This window comes from Dendrobates tinctorius, unplaced genomic scaffold (genome assembly GCF_039654945.1).
Source record: "Dendrobates tinctorius isolate UK_male_01 unplaced genomic scaffold, ASM3965494v1 ptg000083l, whole genome shotgun sequence".
NCBI classification, from domain to species: domain Eukaryota; kingdom Metazoa; phylum Chordata; class Amphibia; order Anura; family Dendrobatidae; genus Dendrobates; species Dendrobates tinctorius.
This window is the reverse complement of record NW_027361751.1, coordinates 33,704,677-33,722,250: the sequence shown is the minus strand read 5'-3', so window position 1 is coordinate 33,722,250 and position 17,574 is coordinate 33,704,677. Positions and strand designations below refer to the sequence as shown.

General features: G+C 41.7%; 1 protein-coding gene and 1 long non-coding RNA gene across 4 annotated transcripts in view; one reads left to right on the top strand and one right to left on the bottom strand.

Annotated features, from left to right (window-relative positions):
* LOC141097195 (uncharacterized) overlaps positions 1-16,902 on the top strand; it is a 150,448-nt gene extending 133,546 nt beyond the window's left edge. Inside the window, exon 4 of the long non-coding RNA XR_012233871.1 lies at positions 16,677-16,902. This is a non-coding gene — a long non-coding RNA (uncharacterized lncRNA). The remainder of the gene's footprint in view (positions 1-16,676) is intronic.
* LOC141097192 (3',5'-cyclic-AMP phosphodiesterase 4D) overlaps positions 1-17,574 on the bottom strand; it is a 1,243,227-nt gene that overhangs the window by 727,049 nt on the left and 498,604 nt on the right. The window contains exon 1 of one of the 3 annotated variants that reach the window (XM_073584291.1): positions 2,829-4,134. The exons of the other annotated variants lie outside the window; for them this stretch is intronic. Within the exon in view, the coding sequence (XP_073440392.1) occupies positions 2,829-2,875 (47 nt within the window). The 5' untranslated portion in view covers positions 2,876-4,134. Of the gene's footprint in view, positions 1-2,828; positions 4,135-17,574 lie in introns of those variants that run through there. 3 annotated transcript variants of the gene reach the window in all.

Genomic DNA, 17,574 nt, shown 5'->3' with positions numbered 1-17,574 from the left:
TTAACACTAGCTTTGCAGCGCTGGGGTCTTGGGTTCAAATCCAACCAAGGACAACATCTGCAGGGAGTTTGTATGTTCTCCCTGTGTTTGCGTAGTTTTCCTCCCACACTCCAACAACATGCTGATAGGGAATTTTGATTGTGAGCCCCAATGGGGACTGCGAGGACCAGGTCTGTAAAGTGCTGTGGAATATAATGGCGTGATATAAGCAAATCATAATAAATACAATATTGGATGGCATGGATCTCATGCATCACTAGAATACATACACTATTGTGCTCCAGATCTATGGGACTGCTGTAGATCGCCAAGTACAGCACTCAACTGTTTCCCCATAGAGGACAAATGAAGCAGTATTATACATGTATGACTGCTCAAACCAAGTATCATGGCGGAACCAATCATTTACATACACCTTCCCACCTGCTTGGTTTACATCAATCTCTTCCTTCTCTGGCTCTGTGAAGCCAGAGCTGTCAATCAAGTAATGGTGTAGGGTGGAGATAAAAATAAGCAGGTGGGAAAGTGTATGTAAATGACTGGCCCGAGCGGTGGGACTTAGTTTGAACAGTCTTTCAGTGCTGACAGAGTCTCTTTAAATACACCCTGCCACCTGCTTGATTTCCACCTATTTCCACCCTTCTCTGGCTCTATCAAGACAGAGCTGTCAATCACATTAGGGGGTGGTGGAGATGGAGGGAAAACAAGCAGGTGGGAAGGTGTATATAAATTACTGGCCCTGCCATGAAGCACCAAGTGGCGGGACCTAGTTTGAACATTCATCCTGTGCTGAGAGTCCCTTTAAGAGCCCCATTCTTGGGATCACTAGTGGTAACAGCCCCTCACCGATCCATGAGTCATCACCTATCCTAATGATTGGAATGACCCTTTAAAGTTCCGATAAATCTACATTAAGTGATCATTGTCTTCAAATAACACAACGACTTTACACCAATTGAATTGTAAACTTGGCCACTGATTGAAAGCCAAGTGTTGGCGAGTCTCATTGATTATCGTGCCCGACAGACCATTGCGCGTTAAGAAGCATGTGACCAAAGCAGGGACGTGATTCGCATCTTTCTTTGACAGGACACATCCACCGTCAAGCTTTGTTTATTGCAAAACGTTAATATAACCACATAAACCTCCGACCTAACATAATTACCTCCTAAATTCAGCCAGAGACCGTAGGCAAATCTACACCAAACAGAACATGTTTTGGTGCAGATTTGTTTGTGAATTTGTCCTTTGAGGACCTTTCATGGTCCTCTGAATCTTACTGAACAACCCGGCTTCTTCCAATAAGACCTCAGCAGTCGGTGATGGAACGAGATGTCAATAAAGGAGTCCAGGGTATACAGGGACTGGCAGTCATGGACAGGAGTCATGGAAGCACCAGAGGAGGTGATTCGAGTGCGTAGGTTTTGTTTTTTAAACTTTGCAAAGCTTTTTCAAGAGTTATATAATTTGCTGTGGATCCATGGATAATTCCAAGGAAACCCCACAACATCTAAGGCTTGACGTCCCCTTTAAAATCAATAGGGGAAATTTACAACACAAATTTAATGCTGTGGATTTCAAATAGATTTTTTCTCCACCACATGTGGATGGTATCATTTAATCTCATCCAATTTGCTGGTACTGTAAAGCTCTGAAAATTTTGCACCCTGAAAATCTAGAGGCAAATTAACAGTATAACTGCACTGTATTAACACATCCCATCCATTAATGTTAAAGGGGTTGTCTCATGTCCTATTTTCCCGGCTTCCTGCCTGCTGGATGGTGCGAATGAATGAGAGTCCTCAAGACTGACTGGCCCAGACCGCACACTCCCTTCTACCACGCTGCTTTTCCACTGCAACATCAGAGGAGTAAAGGGGGCACTGTAGTAAGCCGGAGTTCGACAGTTTCAGAGCAGCGCTTACAAGCTCTGAACAAAAGCTCTGTGCTCCTTGTGTAGGAAACTGGCCACCACTGATACACAGTATTGGTGGCCGGTAACTTAAGTAATGAGCAGTAAACTATAGAATCCAACTCCATTTTTGAGATATTGCTTGATTTACAAGCAATTTTACCCATTTATCAAGATGAGACGACCCTTTTAATATTTTATTTTTTTCTATACCATCAATTTGTAGACAGGGCTGTAGACTCCAGACTCCAATATCAAAATATAGTAGTCAAATAGATTTCCATATTCTTAGCAATTACATTCCATATTTTGGGGGGATTTTACAAAGAAAATTATGTTCAAACCTCCAGTAACATAATATATACTGCAAACATTATAAAGAGTCATAACCCCCCTCTACATATATATGATGGCCGTAAAAAAAAACAACATGTTGGGAACTTAAAACAATGATAACATATAATGATACGTTAACACAACGTCACTGACATCTGCGCCTGTAAAATGATTTCGACACGGGAATGTGTTCCAAAAGGGATGAAGACTACGTTCCTCTCATCTCTCTGCAGGACCGGCCTGCCTTATCTGATCAGTTTCTGCAAATAACATTGCAGAGAAGCAGAACCAACACAGCTCACGGTGTAACACGTTGATGCTTTCACATGATACATTCATTACTTACCATTTATTATTTACTTTTTCTTTTTTTTTTTAACCCCAAAATGCAGACTTTTCGATTTTCCGTATTGTTATCCATTTTGTGAAATTTCTTTGCATTTCCCCCAAGGTTCCTACTTTTCATTTGCTCAGTGAAACACAGCAGTAATACAAGACTTGACATTTCATTACATTCCCCCCCCCTCGTACATTTTTATTTTTTTTCTCTGACCAGCTGAAGGTTATATCAACTGCTTACCATATCCAAGAATGTCTCCGAAAAGGAAAATTATTGACGTGCATCATTTTCACAGGGCCTGCTGCTACATTAACTTCCCAGATGTTCTGTTCCTTTCACAATTTCAATGGATTTAATCCAAAATCTAGCAGCGACGCTGCCGGAGTCATAGGTTATTGCCAGTAATATATTCCATGAACACATCAATGTCCTGGAGGTGAAGAATAGATTATCACAGTGATTCACGGGCATCGGTCTATCCATTTATGCCCCAATGTTCAGTTCGGCAAAACAAAGAAAATCGCCCAAAAAATATGTAAAAAAAAAAAAAAAAAAGAAAGTTAAACGAAGCTCAGGCATTAAAGCCTTGTGCGGTGATGAATAAACCTGTATTGCAGAAGATAGTTAGTCACATCGGTGATTTGGGTTGTGCAAACCTCACGGGAGTTACCAAAATTATCTCCAACTTGAAATTGCTTTGCCATATTGCTCGGAGAAAATTCTTTCCTCTTCTTGGTAAAATCCGAGCTCGTATACGTCCATGTAAACTATGTTGCTTTTTTTTTTGTTTCTTGTAAGGTGGCAAACAGGCTATAAATATAGCTGGTGCTTCGTAGGTTGCCTCTCCTTAAAGATCCGGGTTCCTAGGTCTTTCCTGTTGCTGTCATGTGCCCATTCCTATATGAGGCTGGACCTCATAAAAGGCTGGATACTCCCCTGCAATAAAATGACTAAACAATTGATCTTCTTTGATGCTTGCGGTCATTTACATATCTTAGAGCCATATTAACGCCTTCTGATAAAACTGCAAGGTGGGGGATAAGATCATAGGTGCCAGTCACATGCCAATGTTAAATCCCATTCATGATTTTTGCTGCCAGGAGTCATTGGACTTGAAGATCTGATGACCTGGGTTCTTCGTAGGGTGCGAAGCTTCGAATTAGTTGCCAGGTTAGAAGTTGTTGTTTTTTAAATTTTCCAGGTTCACCTTGCTATATATAAATATATGTAGTCCCTTGATTGCAGCTCCGGACTCTTGCACACTCAATGGCACTGTACTCTTGCTCTGCAGCAGAATGGGCTCCAGCCTGCAGTGAGAGCTGCCTGATAGAGGATGAGCTAGCATCGAAGGGGTCCTCTAGGTGGGTTCCCAGCACTCCGCGTATCCCAATGCCCACGACAGGGAGAATAATAAAGCATCCTGGATGAGCGAAATATGAAAATGACTCAGTAAAAAAATAGGAAGTTATTTTCTTCCATCATTCATATGTATACTTAAGTCCTTCAAGCAGGATCATCCATAGCCCCATACGGCTAATTTTTAGCCTGAAATTTCTTCCAGTGTTCCTTCCTGTGGAAATTATTCATGATTTATTTCGAGTTTACTGAATTAAAAAAAACTTACTGCAAATATCAGGCGCTCATCTCAGGAAGACGCAGTGATCGACGTGGTCGCTGACTCTTCTTATTGCATCCAAAATAAGGACGGAGAACAGGAGGGAGAATCTCAATTATACGGTGTAAGATCGAAGGCATATCCTATCCAGAAAACCTGTGTGAGATAAAGGAACTATGGAAATTAGGAAAGCCGTTTGCTTTTTTTCCGTAAAACTATATTTGCCAACTGGGAGGCTCCTGGAAAAATTGGAGACCTTGGTAAGAGTTGTCAAATCCCCCAGATACTGGTTATACCTCTGAAAAATCTGCCAAAGCTGGTTTCAAGGAGCTTTGGCACCAACAAAAAGCAACATCAAAGGCTCCCGTACCCATTAGATACCTGTCGGACGAACAATGCTGCCACCAATCGTTTGGCCGACTGCCATCTCAGCCGACTGGAGAGTTCCTGTGTTCTCCATGAGAAAACCGCCATCTTATATGTCAGCCAACAACCCATCTCTGAGAGAATAAAGATCAGTAGTCCAAAATCAGGCACGGCCGATCAACATCTCCTCCACTTATCAGTAAGCAGGCGCTCACATAGACTTTTCAGCCAAACCTGTCAATATCAGTGGGTTTGGCCAACATTAGGCTAATGTGTATGGGCGCCTTGAGGATATATTTCCACTGTGTTTTTTTTTCTGCTACTTTTTGAGCAGGTTCCCTTGAAAAAAATAACAGTAAATAAGCTAACAAAATGATCTAAAGAATAGTCTTATTAATATATATGGTGAAACGACTTCAGCCTTTTAAACGCGTCAAAATTTCATAGACGCCAAGCATTTAAATAAAGTAACATATTATACATTCACCTGGTGTTTTCTGCTAAGAAGATGTTCAATACTTTTCCTGGGGGAAAATGCCAGTCAGAATTTTTGCAGCAAAAAAGGCCAATGTTTTTCTTCATTGTTTAATGGATTTAAAAAAAAAGTCCCTAAAAAAAAAGGCACTCAAAAAATGCTCAAAAAACCCAGGTAGAAAGAAAAACCTCGAAAAAACGTTCAGGAATCTCTAAAGCGACACGCCAACTGACGATAAAAATTCCCAGTGATTGTACAATGTTAATTTTGACTGTATGAGACATCTCAGACCCTCAGCTGGTCCACTCAAGAACAGGAAGGAGTATCTGAGACCACCACAACCTGAGCTCTAATCTGGACCAGAAAAAAATAAATGTCTCAGACTACCAAAGCACACTGCATATAGTGTACTCTGAGAAGCCGACGGACAGTTTACAGAAGTATTTGCGTCTGGTTTTTAATCTAATTGCCTGTGTTGGCGTGAACGTTCTTCTTGAGGAAACTATCTCTCCCAGACAATGGCAATCCCATTAGCTAATCTATCATGGATATTTTGCACAATTTAAGCCAAAAACTGTCTTTCGTGAATATCACCACATTTATGTGGATTAGACACTTTCTGCACTTTGTCCAACAAAAAGACATAGTTTTGGTGGAAAGGGAGTGCAAAAATGGTAAGTTTCTGGCACAAAGAAAGCCAACTAATAGGTGTTGTAATCTTAAAGGGAATCTGTCAGCATGTTTGTACTATTTAATCTGAGGGCAGCATAAAATGGGGCAACTGAGCCTGATTTCAGTGATGTGTCACTTATTAGGCTGTGTGTTGTAGTGTCAATACGATCAAGGTTTTTCCAGATGGAGATCATCACCACAGGACTAGGGCTCACGTGCACAGCAGTCAGCCTAATCTGTGTAATCACGCCCCCACCAATGATTGGCTGCTTGCCGGCAATTTATAGTGTTCAGTGATGTGGGTGGGGTTATGCACAGCTCAGTATTCATAGCGCTGCTACATCTACAACAGATCAAACAGGAATTATTATTAATAATGATAATAATTTTATTTCTACAGCGCCAACATATTCCGCAGCACTTTTCATTTCAGAGGGGACTTGTACAGACGATAGACATTACAGCATAACAATAATCACATAGATCATAACAGATACCAAGAGGAATGAGGGCCCTGCTCGCAAGCTTACAATATATGATGAAAAAAGGGGAGACACGAAAGGTGGGTGGTAACAGTTGCCTTCATTGTTCGGACCAGCCATAATGTTAAGTGTGTAACAGTACAGACACAGAGGGCTAATAGATGCATAAAACATATGGGAACATGATGTGGGGAACCTGGTTATGGTAATACTTTTGACTGTGCCACACAGGGATAGTTAGGTTAATGTGTTGAGGAGGTAGGCCAGTCTGAATAAATGCGTTTTTAGGGCACGCTTAAAATTGTAGGGATTGGGGACTAGTGGTATTGACCTGGGAAGTGCATTCCAAAGAATTGGCGCAGCACGTGTATAGTCTTGGAGACGGGAGTGGGAGGTTCTGATTATTGAGGATGCTAACCTCAGGTCATCAGCAGAATGGAGGGCATGGGTAGGGTGGTAGAATGAGACGAGGGAGGAGATGTAGGGTGGTGCTGAGCCATGGAGTGCTTTGTGGGTGAGGGTAGTAAGTTTGCACTGGATTCTGGAGTGGATGGGTAACCATTGTAAGGACTGGCACAAGGTAGAGGCGTCGGTGTAACGATTGGCGAGGAATATGATCCTGGCTGCAGCATTCAAGACAGATTGGAGGGGGGAGAGTTTGGTAAGAGGGAGACCGATTAGTAGAGAGTTACAATAGTCCAGACGAGAATGAATAAAACAAACAGTAAGAGTTTTTGTGGAGTCAAAAGTAAGAAAAGGTCGAATTCTAGAAATGTTTTTGAGGTGCAGATGACAAGAGAGAGCCAGTGATCGGATGTGGGGGGCGAATGAAAGCTCAGAGTCAAGTATGACCCCAAGACAGCGGGCATGTTGCTGGGGAGTAATAGTGGAACCACACACAGAAATGCCAATGTAGGGCATAGGTACATTAGTAGAGGGAGGAACAAAAGGAGTTAAGTCTTTGACAGGTTCAGTTTCAGATGTAGTGAGGACATGATGTTAGACACAGTGTTTAAACAATCGCTGGTGTTTTCTAAAAAAGACAGGTGTGATGTCAGGAGAAGAAGCGTATAATTGGGTAATTGGGTGTCATCAAATCTACTGATTGTTTGACCAATAGTGGCAGTATACAAAGAGAAAAGGAGGGGGCCTAGAACCGATCCTTGAGGAACCCAAATAGTAAGTGGAAGATGTGGGGAGGAGGAGCCAGCAAAATATACAGTAAAGGAGCGGTCAGAGAGATAGGAAGAGAACCAAGAGAGAACGGTGTCCTTGATGCCGATGGAGCGGAGCATAGTGAGGAGGAGCTGATGATCTACAGTATCGAATACTGCAGAGAGATCAAAGAGAATTAGCATGGAGTAATGACCATTAGATTTAGCTGTTAGTAGATCATTAGACACTTTAGTGAGGGCAGTTTCAGTAGAGTGTAAAGAGCGGAAACCGGATTGGAGAGGGTCGAGAAGAGAGTTATCAGAGAGATAGCGAATAAGACGGAAGTGGACCAAGCGTTCCAGGAGTTTAGAGATGAAGGGAAGATTAGAGACAAGTCTGTAGTTAGCGGCACAGTTTTGGTCGAGGGATGGTTTTTTTAAGTAGTGGATATATGATGGCATGCTTAAATGAGGAGGGAAAGATACCAGAAGAGAGAGAGGTTAAATATTTTTGTCAGGTGGGCGGTGACAGCAGGGGAAAGGGACTGGAGGAGATGTGATGGAATGGGGTCACTGGTGCAAGTGGTTGGGTGAGAAGATGCAAGGAGCCTGCTTACTTCTTCTTCTGTGACTGGCTCAAAATCAGAGAGTGAACAAGATGCAGTGGGGGAGGGAGGACAGTGCATGGTATGAGGTGATTGGGAGATAATTTCCTGTCGGATCTGGTCAATTTTTTCTTTGAAGTAATTGGCCAGATCGTCAGCTCGAAGCTCTGTGGTTGGCGCCTGCACTCTTGGGTTGAGTAGGGAATGAAAAGTGTCAAAGAGACGTTTAGGGTTATTGGAAAGTGAGGTGATGAGGGTGTTGAAATAAGTTTGTTTGGAGAGGTGAAGGGCAGTGTTGTATGTTCTGAGTATAAACTTATAATGGACGAAATCTTCGTGTAGATTGGATTACATCAAAAGTACACCAAGTAGTCCTGTAAGTGATACATCGTTGGTACTAGACTCGCTTACCCTATATTATGCTGTCCCTGTTATCCTGCAGACAGATTCCCTTTAAACTAGATAGTCTAAAGAAGTAATACATTTATCAAACACCATAAGTTAAAACAGCATTTCTAAAAGTTAGACAGTGTGGATAAATGTGCCCCAAAGTCTACTATAGGATACCAGGATTAGGGCTGAGTCAGACAACCGTAAAACTCGTGCGAGAATCGCATCACACTGCACTGACTGGCCCGACACTTCTTCTCACCTGAGCAAGACTGCATGATGGATTACTATGCAGCTGTCAAGCTTAGGTCAGGAGAGAAGACAACCAGGATGAAAGAGCGCCATACCTGTTCATTCGATATATCCAGATATAAGCTCAGCTTAACGGCCTCAAATAACGATGAGCTGCAATACTAGACACAGCCAATGAACAAGAGTGGCACTATTTCTGGGAAAAAGAAGCAAAGCTGTTTGTTTCCAATCCTAAACCCCATTAATTGTTTAAACATTATCCTCACTCAAAAGCCAAATGCCTGAAAGATATTTTTTTGCTAATGACTCTCATCATACAGTAAACGTATCCTTTCACATTCACATCAAGCACCAGCTCCCAGTGGGGCTTCCGATCTAATTCTGTATTTTACAATTGTGCACATCCTAGGAGTAATTTCGTGAAGCTCAGAAGTCAGGAAACTGGAGCACCCAAAGGAATCACAGGCAAACATCTGGAGTAAAGATGAGCGAATATGTTTGGAAAACGAACGCTGAATCTGAATTTGCCATATTGGTACTCAATTTGTGCCGAATTTATGTTTGATGATCGTTTCCAAACATATTCGCTCATCTCTACTCCCATTGACGCCAATGGCGTTCGGCGAATATTGCAAATACAATATTCGCCGGCGATCGTAATCCGAACTGAATATTGAAAAATTTGCTCATCTCTAATCAGGAGAACAAACCTGCAAATGTTCTTCTCGTAGAACTTGTACCTTGATATTGCATAGTGGTAAGACGTGAGCCCCCATTCTGACCAAAAAAGAAAACTTTGCTCAACTTGGACTGAACTCCGCTGTTGGTTTTGTACTGGTCTCCGGTACAGCAGGAGGATCTGATGCCCTTTCTAGAATACAGGAAGAGTGTTGACAAGCAGGCTGCTATTTTTGTAATAAGCCGATCAGCAAGTTCAATGATGAGGGCGGAAGGTTCTATGTAAGGACCATTACCCTTATTTCTATATATCTCATCAGCGAGCTGGATACCGTACCAACAAACCCATTAGATAAATACATATAAAATATTTAGATAGAAATGTACAAATGATAGTTATCACTGGAAGTATTCATGTTCTCAAGCTCACAAATGAGACACGAGAGTAAATGAATATTTATGAGCACTCTATCTAAAAAAGGTTATGGTGATAATGGTACAACCATTAGGGCAATAAGATGAAATGGGTCTTTTATCACACTGCCCCCTTATATGTTAGCTGATTACCACAGGACTGGTTTCTGACATTCCAAGGAAACATATGTAGCTTTATATAGCAGTCATTCGACTGTCTATGTAATACATGGGCATATTAAAGAGTGAATGAACTTTGAATTTTAATAATTATATCCAGTATGGAAAGTTAAACACTCCTCCTCCTCCAATCAAATTTTTTATCCTCATAATATATTGCAATCATCATATTATAGAGCTCTGTGTACATACAATTGCTCATTGTACACAGCTAATTCTTCTCTTTTCCATTAGATCTGACATGACATGATTAGAAACTGACTAGCTGAATCCTTCTAATCTCTATGTAGAAACAGGAGGTCAATTTTCTCTGTATGAGTCATCAGTTACTGCAAAAGTCAATGGTGGGGGTGGAGGGAGCATCTGGGTCAGGAGTTGAGGAGGGAAATTATTTCTGCAGGGACAAGATACTTCCTGTTACCAGATATAACAGAGAAAAGAGAAGAATTAGCTGGGTAGAAAGTCAAAATGAGAAATTGTAAGCACTTAGTGCTGTATAATATGATGATTGCTATATATTAAGAGGATAAAAACTTTGAAGGGAGGAAGAGTGCTTCTTTAAAAAAGTTAATTTCATTAGCCTATTTGACTTCTTTTCTTCTTTTCTAGTCTAAAACAGTCCTAAAGTGCCATCCTAAGCCCTGTTATTCCTCAGAATACTGCAGGCAGGTAGGCAGAGTGCAGGAAAATGCAGGCAGGTGTAAGACATCCAGGAAGCTACAGACAACTGAGCTGGTCAAGGTGTGTATAGCAAACCAGAATATAGCAACTCTTAAGTCTTAATACCAAGACACAAGTGTGTGTCTTGGTGAGCCGCACACGGGATCACACAGTGCCATCTGCAAAGCCCGACATGGAGTGCAACAGAGTCTAGCAGATCAGGGTGAGGAAAGCAAGGCACCGATCCGGGACAGATGCCTAACAGATTCAAGATCGGTACTTTAGGAGGCACTTTAGTACGTTGGACTATCCTCTAGTCTCCTCATGGTGCTCTACTGATTCGTTTTCTGCCTCTTGCAGCGAAGCGGGTCATTTTTGCAATTTGATTTAATTAAAAAAATTGCCTTATTTGCCTTTTATATCCTTTGTATAGCACTGTCTATTGCTGACTGCAAAATAAGTTAAAATGGTTGTCCGGTTATGATATATTGATGACCTATCCTCAGGATAGGTGAGCAATATCAGATGTGTGGTAGTGGCAAGGCGGCTGCCACATAGTTGACAGGAGGTATGTATAATGGAGATGGCTGTCCTCTGTGATGTGAATATGGATTAATGCTCTCGTACACATAGTACTAAGAGGCTTGTTAGTTCATCTGTGTCAGGTTTACGGGCAGCTGGACTGATGGGTGGGTCTGGCTGCCCACATACCCCACATCTTGGTGTGGTTCATGTTGTAAAATGGGTCTATTTATCTCACATATGGTGTGTGTGGAGGTAAGAAGGTCATCTGTGTTATGTCTCCAGACTAAACTGTACACTGTATGCTAACTAGCCTGAGTTATAGACTGTCACTAAAGTGCCATTAATGGAAGTGTTTAACCCCTTCACTACCAAGGGTGGTTTGCACGTTAACTCCCGGGCCAATTTTTACAATTCTGACCACTGTCCCTTTATGAGGTAATAACTCTGAAACGCTTCCATGGATCCCGGTGATTCTGACATTGTTTTCTCGTGACATATTGTACTTCATGTTAGTGGTAAAATTTCATTCAAATAACTTGCGTTTATTTGTGAAAAAATGAAAATTTGGCAAAAAAATTTAAAATTTCGCAATTTTCCAACTTTGAATTTTTATGCCCTTAAATCACAGAGATACGGCACACAAAAAACTTGATAAGTAACATTTCCTACATGTTTACTTTACATCAGCACAATTTTGGAACCAAGATTTTTTTTTGGTAGGAAGTTATAAGGGTTAAAAATTGACCAGCGATTTCTCATTTTTGCAACACCATTTTATTTTTACGGATCACATTTGAAGCCACTTTGCGGGGTCTATATGATAGAGGATACCCAAAAGTGACACCATTCTAAAAACTGCACCCCTTAAGGTGCTCAAAACCACATTCAAGAAGTTTATTAACCCTTTAGGTGCGTCACAGGAATTTTTTGAATATTTAAAAAAAAATGAACATTTAACTTTTTTTCACAAAAAAAATACTTCAGGTTCAATTTTTTTTATTTTACCAAGGGTAACAGGAGAAATTGGACTGCAAAAGTTATTGTGCAATTTGTCCTGAGTACGCTGATACCTCATATGTGGGAGAAAACTACTGTATGGGCACACGTCGGGGTTCGGAAGGGAAGTAGTGACGTTTTGGAATGCAGACTTTGATGGAATGGTCTGCGGGTGTCATGTCGCATTTGGAGAGCCCCTGATGTACCTAAACTATTCAACCTCCCCACAAGTGACCCCATTTTGGAAACTAGACCCCCCACGGAACTTATCTAGATGGGTGGTGAGCACTTTGAACCCCCAAGTGATTCACAGAAGTTTATAACGCCTGGGCGTGAAAATAAAAAAATTCATTTTTTTCCAGAAAAATGATATTTTTGCCTCCAGTTTTTTATTTTCCTAAGGGTAACAGGAGAAATTGGACCCCAAAAGTTGTTTTGCAATTTGTCCTGAGTAGGCTGATACCCTATATGTGGGGGTAAAACACTGTTTGGGCGCATGGCAGAGCTTGGAAGGGAAGGAGCACCATTTGACTTTTTCAACGCAGAATTGGCCGGAATTGAGATCCGACGCCATGTTGCATTTGGAGAGCCCCTGATGTGCCCAAACAGTGGAAACCCCCCAATTCTAACTCCAACCCGAACCCCAACACACCCCTAACCCTAACCCTAGCCCCAACCCTAGCCCTAGCCTTAACCCTAGCCCTTGCCCTAACCCTAATGGGAAAATAGAAATAAATACATTTTCTTTTAATTTTATTATTTTTCCCTAACTAAGGGGGTGATAACGGGGGGTTTGATTTACTATTTATGGCGGTTTTTATATTTGGCAGCTGTCATAGGCTAAAAGACGCTTTTTATTGCAAAAATAGTTTATGCATCACCACATATTGAGAGCTATAATTTTTCCATATTTTGACCCACAGAGTCATGTGAGGTCTTATTTTTTGCGGGATGAGTTGACTTTTTATTGGTATCATTTTCAGGCACGTGACTTTTTTGATCGCTTTTTATTCCGATTTTTGGGACGCAGAATGAACAAAAACCAGCGTTTCATGAATTTCTTTTGGGGGGTGCGTTTACACCGTTCCGTGTGCGGTAAAATTGATACAGCGGTTTTATTCTTCGGGTCAGTACGGTTACATTGATACCTCATTTATGTCATTTTTTTATGTTTTGGCACTTTTATGCAATGAAAACTATTTTATATAAAAAATAATTATTTTTGCATCGCTTTATTCTGTGAGCTATAACTTTTTTATTCTTTCGCTGATGATGCTGTATGGTGGCTCGTTTTTTGCGGGACAAGATGACGTTTTCAGCGGTACCATGGATATTTATATGCGTCTTTTTGATCGCGCGTTATTGTACTTTTTGTTCAGTGGTATGATAATAAATCATTATTTTTTGCTTCGTTTTTTATTTTTAATTTTTAAGGGGTTCGCTAAAGGGGTTAAATAATGGGACAGTTTTACAGGGCAGGTCGTTACGGACGCGGCGATACCAAATATGTGTACTTTTTATTGTTTTGTTTTTATTTCCAAAAAATGAATTTATTTGGGGAATATTTTTTTTTTTTCTAATTTATTTAGCGATTTTTTTTAAAATTATTTTTACACTTTTTTTTTTTTTTAACTTTATTAGGTTGTCCCAGGGGGGACATCACCGTCCTGTGACAGATCGCTGATCTGTCACATCACAGATCACTGTGACAGATCAGCGATCTGTCACAGGCATAGACGCAGACTTCCTCATGCCTGCGCTTTGCAGGCACTGAGGAAGCCAGCTCCTTACAGGCCCCCGAAGGTCCCCGTCGCCATCTTGGATCCGGGGACCTGTAGGGAAAGAGACCCCCACAGCAGCGCTGCACATTGCGCCGCTGTGGGGGGCTCAGGGAAGCACGGAGGGAGCCCCCTCCCTGCCGATGCTTCCCTTTAACCCCCGGTACACCGCGATCGTGTTTGATCGCAGTGTGCAAGGGGTTAACGTGTCGGGGGCGATCCGTGACCGCCCCTGACACATTGTGCCGGGTGTCAGCTGTGATAATCAGCTGACACCCGGCCGCGATCAGCGGCGCTCACTACGTGAGCGCCGCTGATCTCACTAGACGTACTATTCCGTCCATGGGACTTAGGTCCCAGGTCACATGGACGGAATAGTACGTCCAATGTAGGTAAGGGATTAATTTGTTTTGCCTGCTCTGAAACCTAAATCTGTGGTGTCCAGTTCAAAGCTGTACAATTGTCTTACAATTTCACTCTGTCACCTTTAGACTCCAGAGCCTAGATCACACTAATTACCAGTGAATGCTAGCAATCTCTGGGCACCAGCGCTGCAATGGTGATTTCAGTGACATGTACACACCACTAAATGAAGTTCCTGCCACAGCTCTGATGCCTGGGTCCGATGAGCACTCATTGGTAAAAATTGTGATCTGCACGGAGCAGTGATGTCACTGCAGCTGCAATGCTCAGATCACAGTAATAACTGATGAATGCTCATCAGCTCCTGGCACCAGTGATGTGTCATTGGCTCCATCCAGTGGTGAGTACATGCCACTATATGAAAAAATACAGATGAAACAGTCTTTGTGGTGCACAGGTTATTGAAGGCGAATGGTGCAAATTTTTTATTGAAACCTCGTAGCAAAAATTATTTTTAGCCCAAAATACCTTCATTTAAATACAAAAATGCTGCGCTTGATGGCGACCATGTCATCTATTCCCCTCCACAATTGCTTCTTGGGGAGGATACACCGATACAGGGGGACACCATATAGCGGCATTTGAAGCACCCACAGACTCAGCCACTTGAGCCCCATGTGTATTATTTTATGGATTTTATGAGTCATAAAGTTGTTGCCTTACCTACAAAGCATCTTTTTGTATCCAGCTAGCATGGCCATGAAATGAACCCTTGGTTATCAGCTGTTAACATTGGGGAAGTTGTGGACAACTACAGGGTGGGCCATTTATATGGATACACCTAAATAAAATGGGAATGGTTGGTGATATCAACTTCCTGTTTGTGGCACATTAGTATATGGGAGGGGGCGGCCATTTTGAAGTCAGCCATTTTGGATTCAACTTTATTTTTTCCAATGGTAAGTGGGTTATGTGACGCATCAAACTTATTGAGAATTTCACAAGAAAAACAACGGTGTGCTTGGTTTTAACGTAACTTTATTTTTTCATGCGTTATTTACAAGTTTATAACCACTTATAAAATGTGTTCAAAGTGCTGCCTATTGTGTTGGATTGTCAATGCAACCATCTTCACCCACTCTTGACACACTGATAGCAACACCGCAGAAGAAATGCTAGTCTAAGGGGGTCAGATTCCTTGTAGCAATGCTCGGACCTGACACCCATAATGTGGCGGTGCAGCATCTTGCTGGAAAAACTCAGGGAACGTGCCATCTTCAGTGCATAGAGGGGAACACATCATCATGTAGCAATTTCAGATATCCAGTGGCATTGAGGTTTCCATTGATGAAGAATGGCCCCACTGTCTTCTGACCCGATATACCAGACCATACCATCACTTACGGGTGTCAGGTCCGAGCATTCCTACATGAACAGTTTCCTGGAAAGTGGATTGGTCATTGTGGGCCAGCTGAATGGCCACCAAGGTCTCCCGATCTGACCCCCAAGGCAATTGTCTATGCTGTGAAGATACGAGATGTGCAGCGTCTGAAATAACGGATACTGGAAGCCTGTGCTAGCATTTCAAAATGGCCACCATGGTCATCACCCATGTTGAAAAGTTTCCCCCCTCCCATAAACTAATGTGCCACAAACAGGAAGTTGATATCACCAACCATTCCCATTTTATTTAGGTGTATCCATATAAATGGCTCACCCTGTATATATTTTTCCGTCAGCAGCAGATTTTGAATGGATGTCCATTTTATATGTGGACAGGTCGTATCCAACATGGTGGAAGGCAGCTGATAGTTGCCAACGCTCCTTTCTGGGTCATAGAGGGATCTACTATGTAAAACACATGTCTACTTGTTGTGAAGGTAGACATGAGGTTATCCAGGTAAGAAAAACCTTGAAATACAGAGGATTCCCAATGGTTTGTAAATGTTAGGGTCACAAGAAATTTTCATAATTAAATATGTGAATAACGATGTTTCTGCAACATGTGGATGGTTTCTTGCAAACCTAATTCAGATGAATTGAACTCTAGCAGAAATTTCGGCAACAAATCTACCAAGTGATAACCAAAATAGTAAAAATACTGCCTCCGCCCACAGAATATAGTCGGTTGCTGCTTCTCCCGTTGAGTTGATGATGGGTACACTTACAATAATGAAAACTCTACAGACAGCCTCTCAAAGTATGAAATGGCCGATAAGAAATGTTTGATAAGAGCGAGGCACATTGTTCCTCACAGAATAGCTCGGTAATGTCAGATATCGCTGTTAAGAATGGGAACATTATAAATTCGGGATATATTTCTTATTTATGCACATTACAAGACGCCCTTTCACTTGTTATGTTTGGCAGCTCTTTAGGAAACATGAAAATGCATACGATTTGTCCAAGACAGAATATGGGCAAGGTTGATAGAAAGTCATACAAGTTTCTGTGGAAATAACAAATACCTTTGTTTCTTGTAGTGATGGATCTGTCCATACAGCACATGGACAACCAAGAATCTGGATGTCCACCATGTAGTTCTACATCTCCAGTTGGCCACAGCACCCCAGCCGGAAATCAGCGGTTTGTAGGAAATATTCTTCAATTTTTTGTTTACTAAAAAGCAGATGTTTTCCATTCTGTGGATGGTTGTTGCATTTTTCTATCCCTGCATATACAGAACATTATATAGCATATCTTGTCGTCATTGGGGTATGTGCCGTAATAAAGAATTGCCATATGTGCCATTGTCAAATACTGAAATTTGGTGAAAGATCAGAATCTACTCTTTATGACACATGTGCAAGTTCTGACATCTGGAAAGGGCATAAATTATGTGATGTGATCGTATGGACAGCATGGTGGCTCAGTAGTTAGCACTGATGCTTTTTCAGCCTCGGGGTCTTGGGTTCAAATGCCCCAAGGACAATATCTGCAAGGAGTTTCCTCCCACACTTCAAATATATACGGTACTGATAGGAAATTTAGATTGTGAGCCCCAATTGGGCAAATTATGCTGATGTCTGAAAAGCGTTGCAGAATTAATGGTGCTACTGTATAAAAATAAATGTATAATGGTGTTTAGTATTTTTATTGCAGTTCTAACAATTAAGGTAGTCAGTTATGCTAGTCCACTACCATATTGTTTAGTTGATAAGTAGATATGTGCGAATCCCAACAGTAAAGTTCGTCATCCGTACCTTCTCCAGGAAGTCCATGTTACTGTTTGGGTTCAGCCCAAGCACCAGGCTTCTATCGCGCTGTCATACAGCACGGCAAACACTGCTTCTGATCGGCGGTAAAATCCTTACTGCTGGTCACAAAGCCACGGTTCCCACGCTCTCAAATGACAGCGTGAGCCTGCAGTTGTGATCGAAG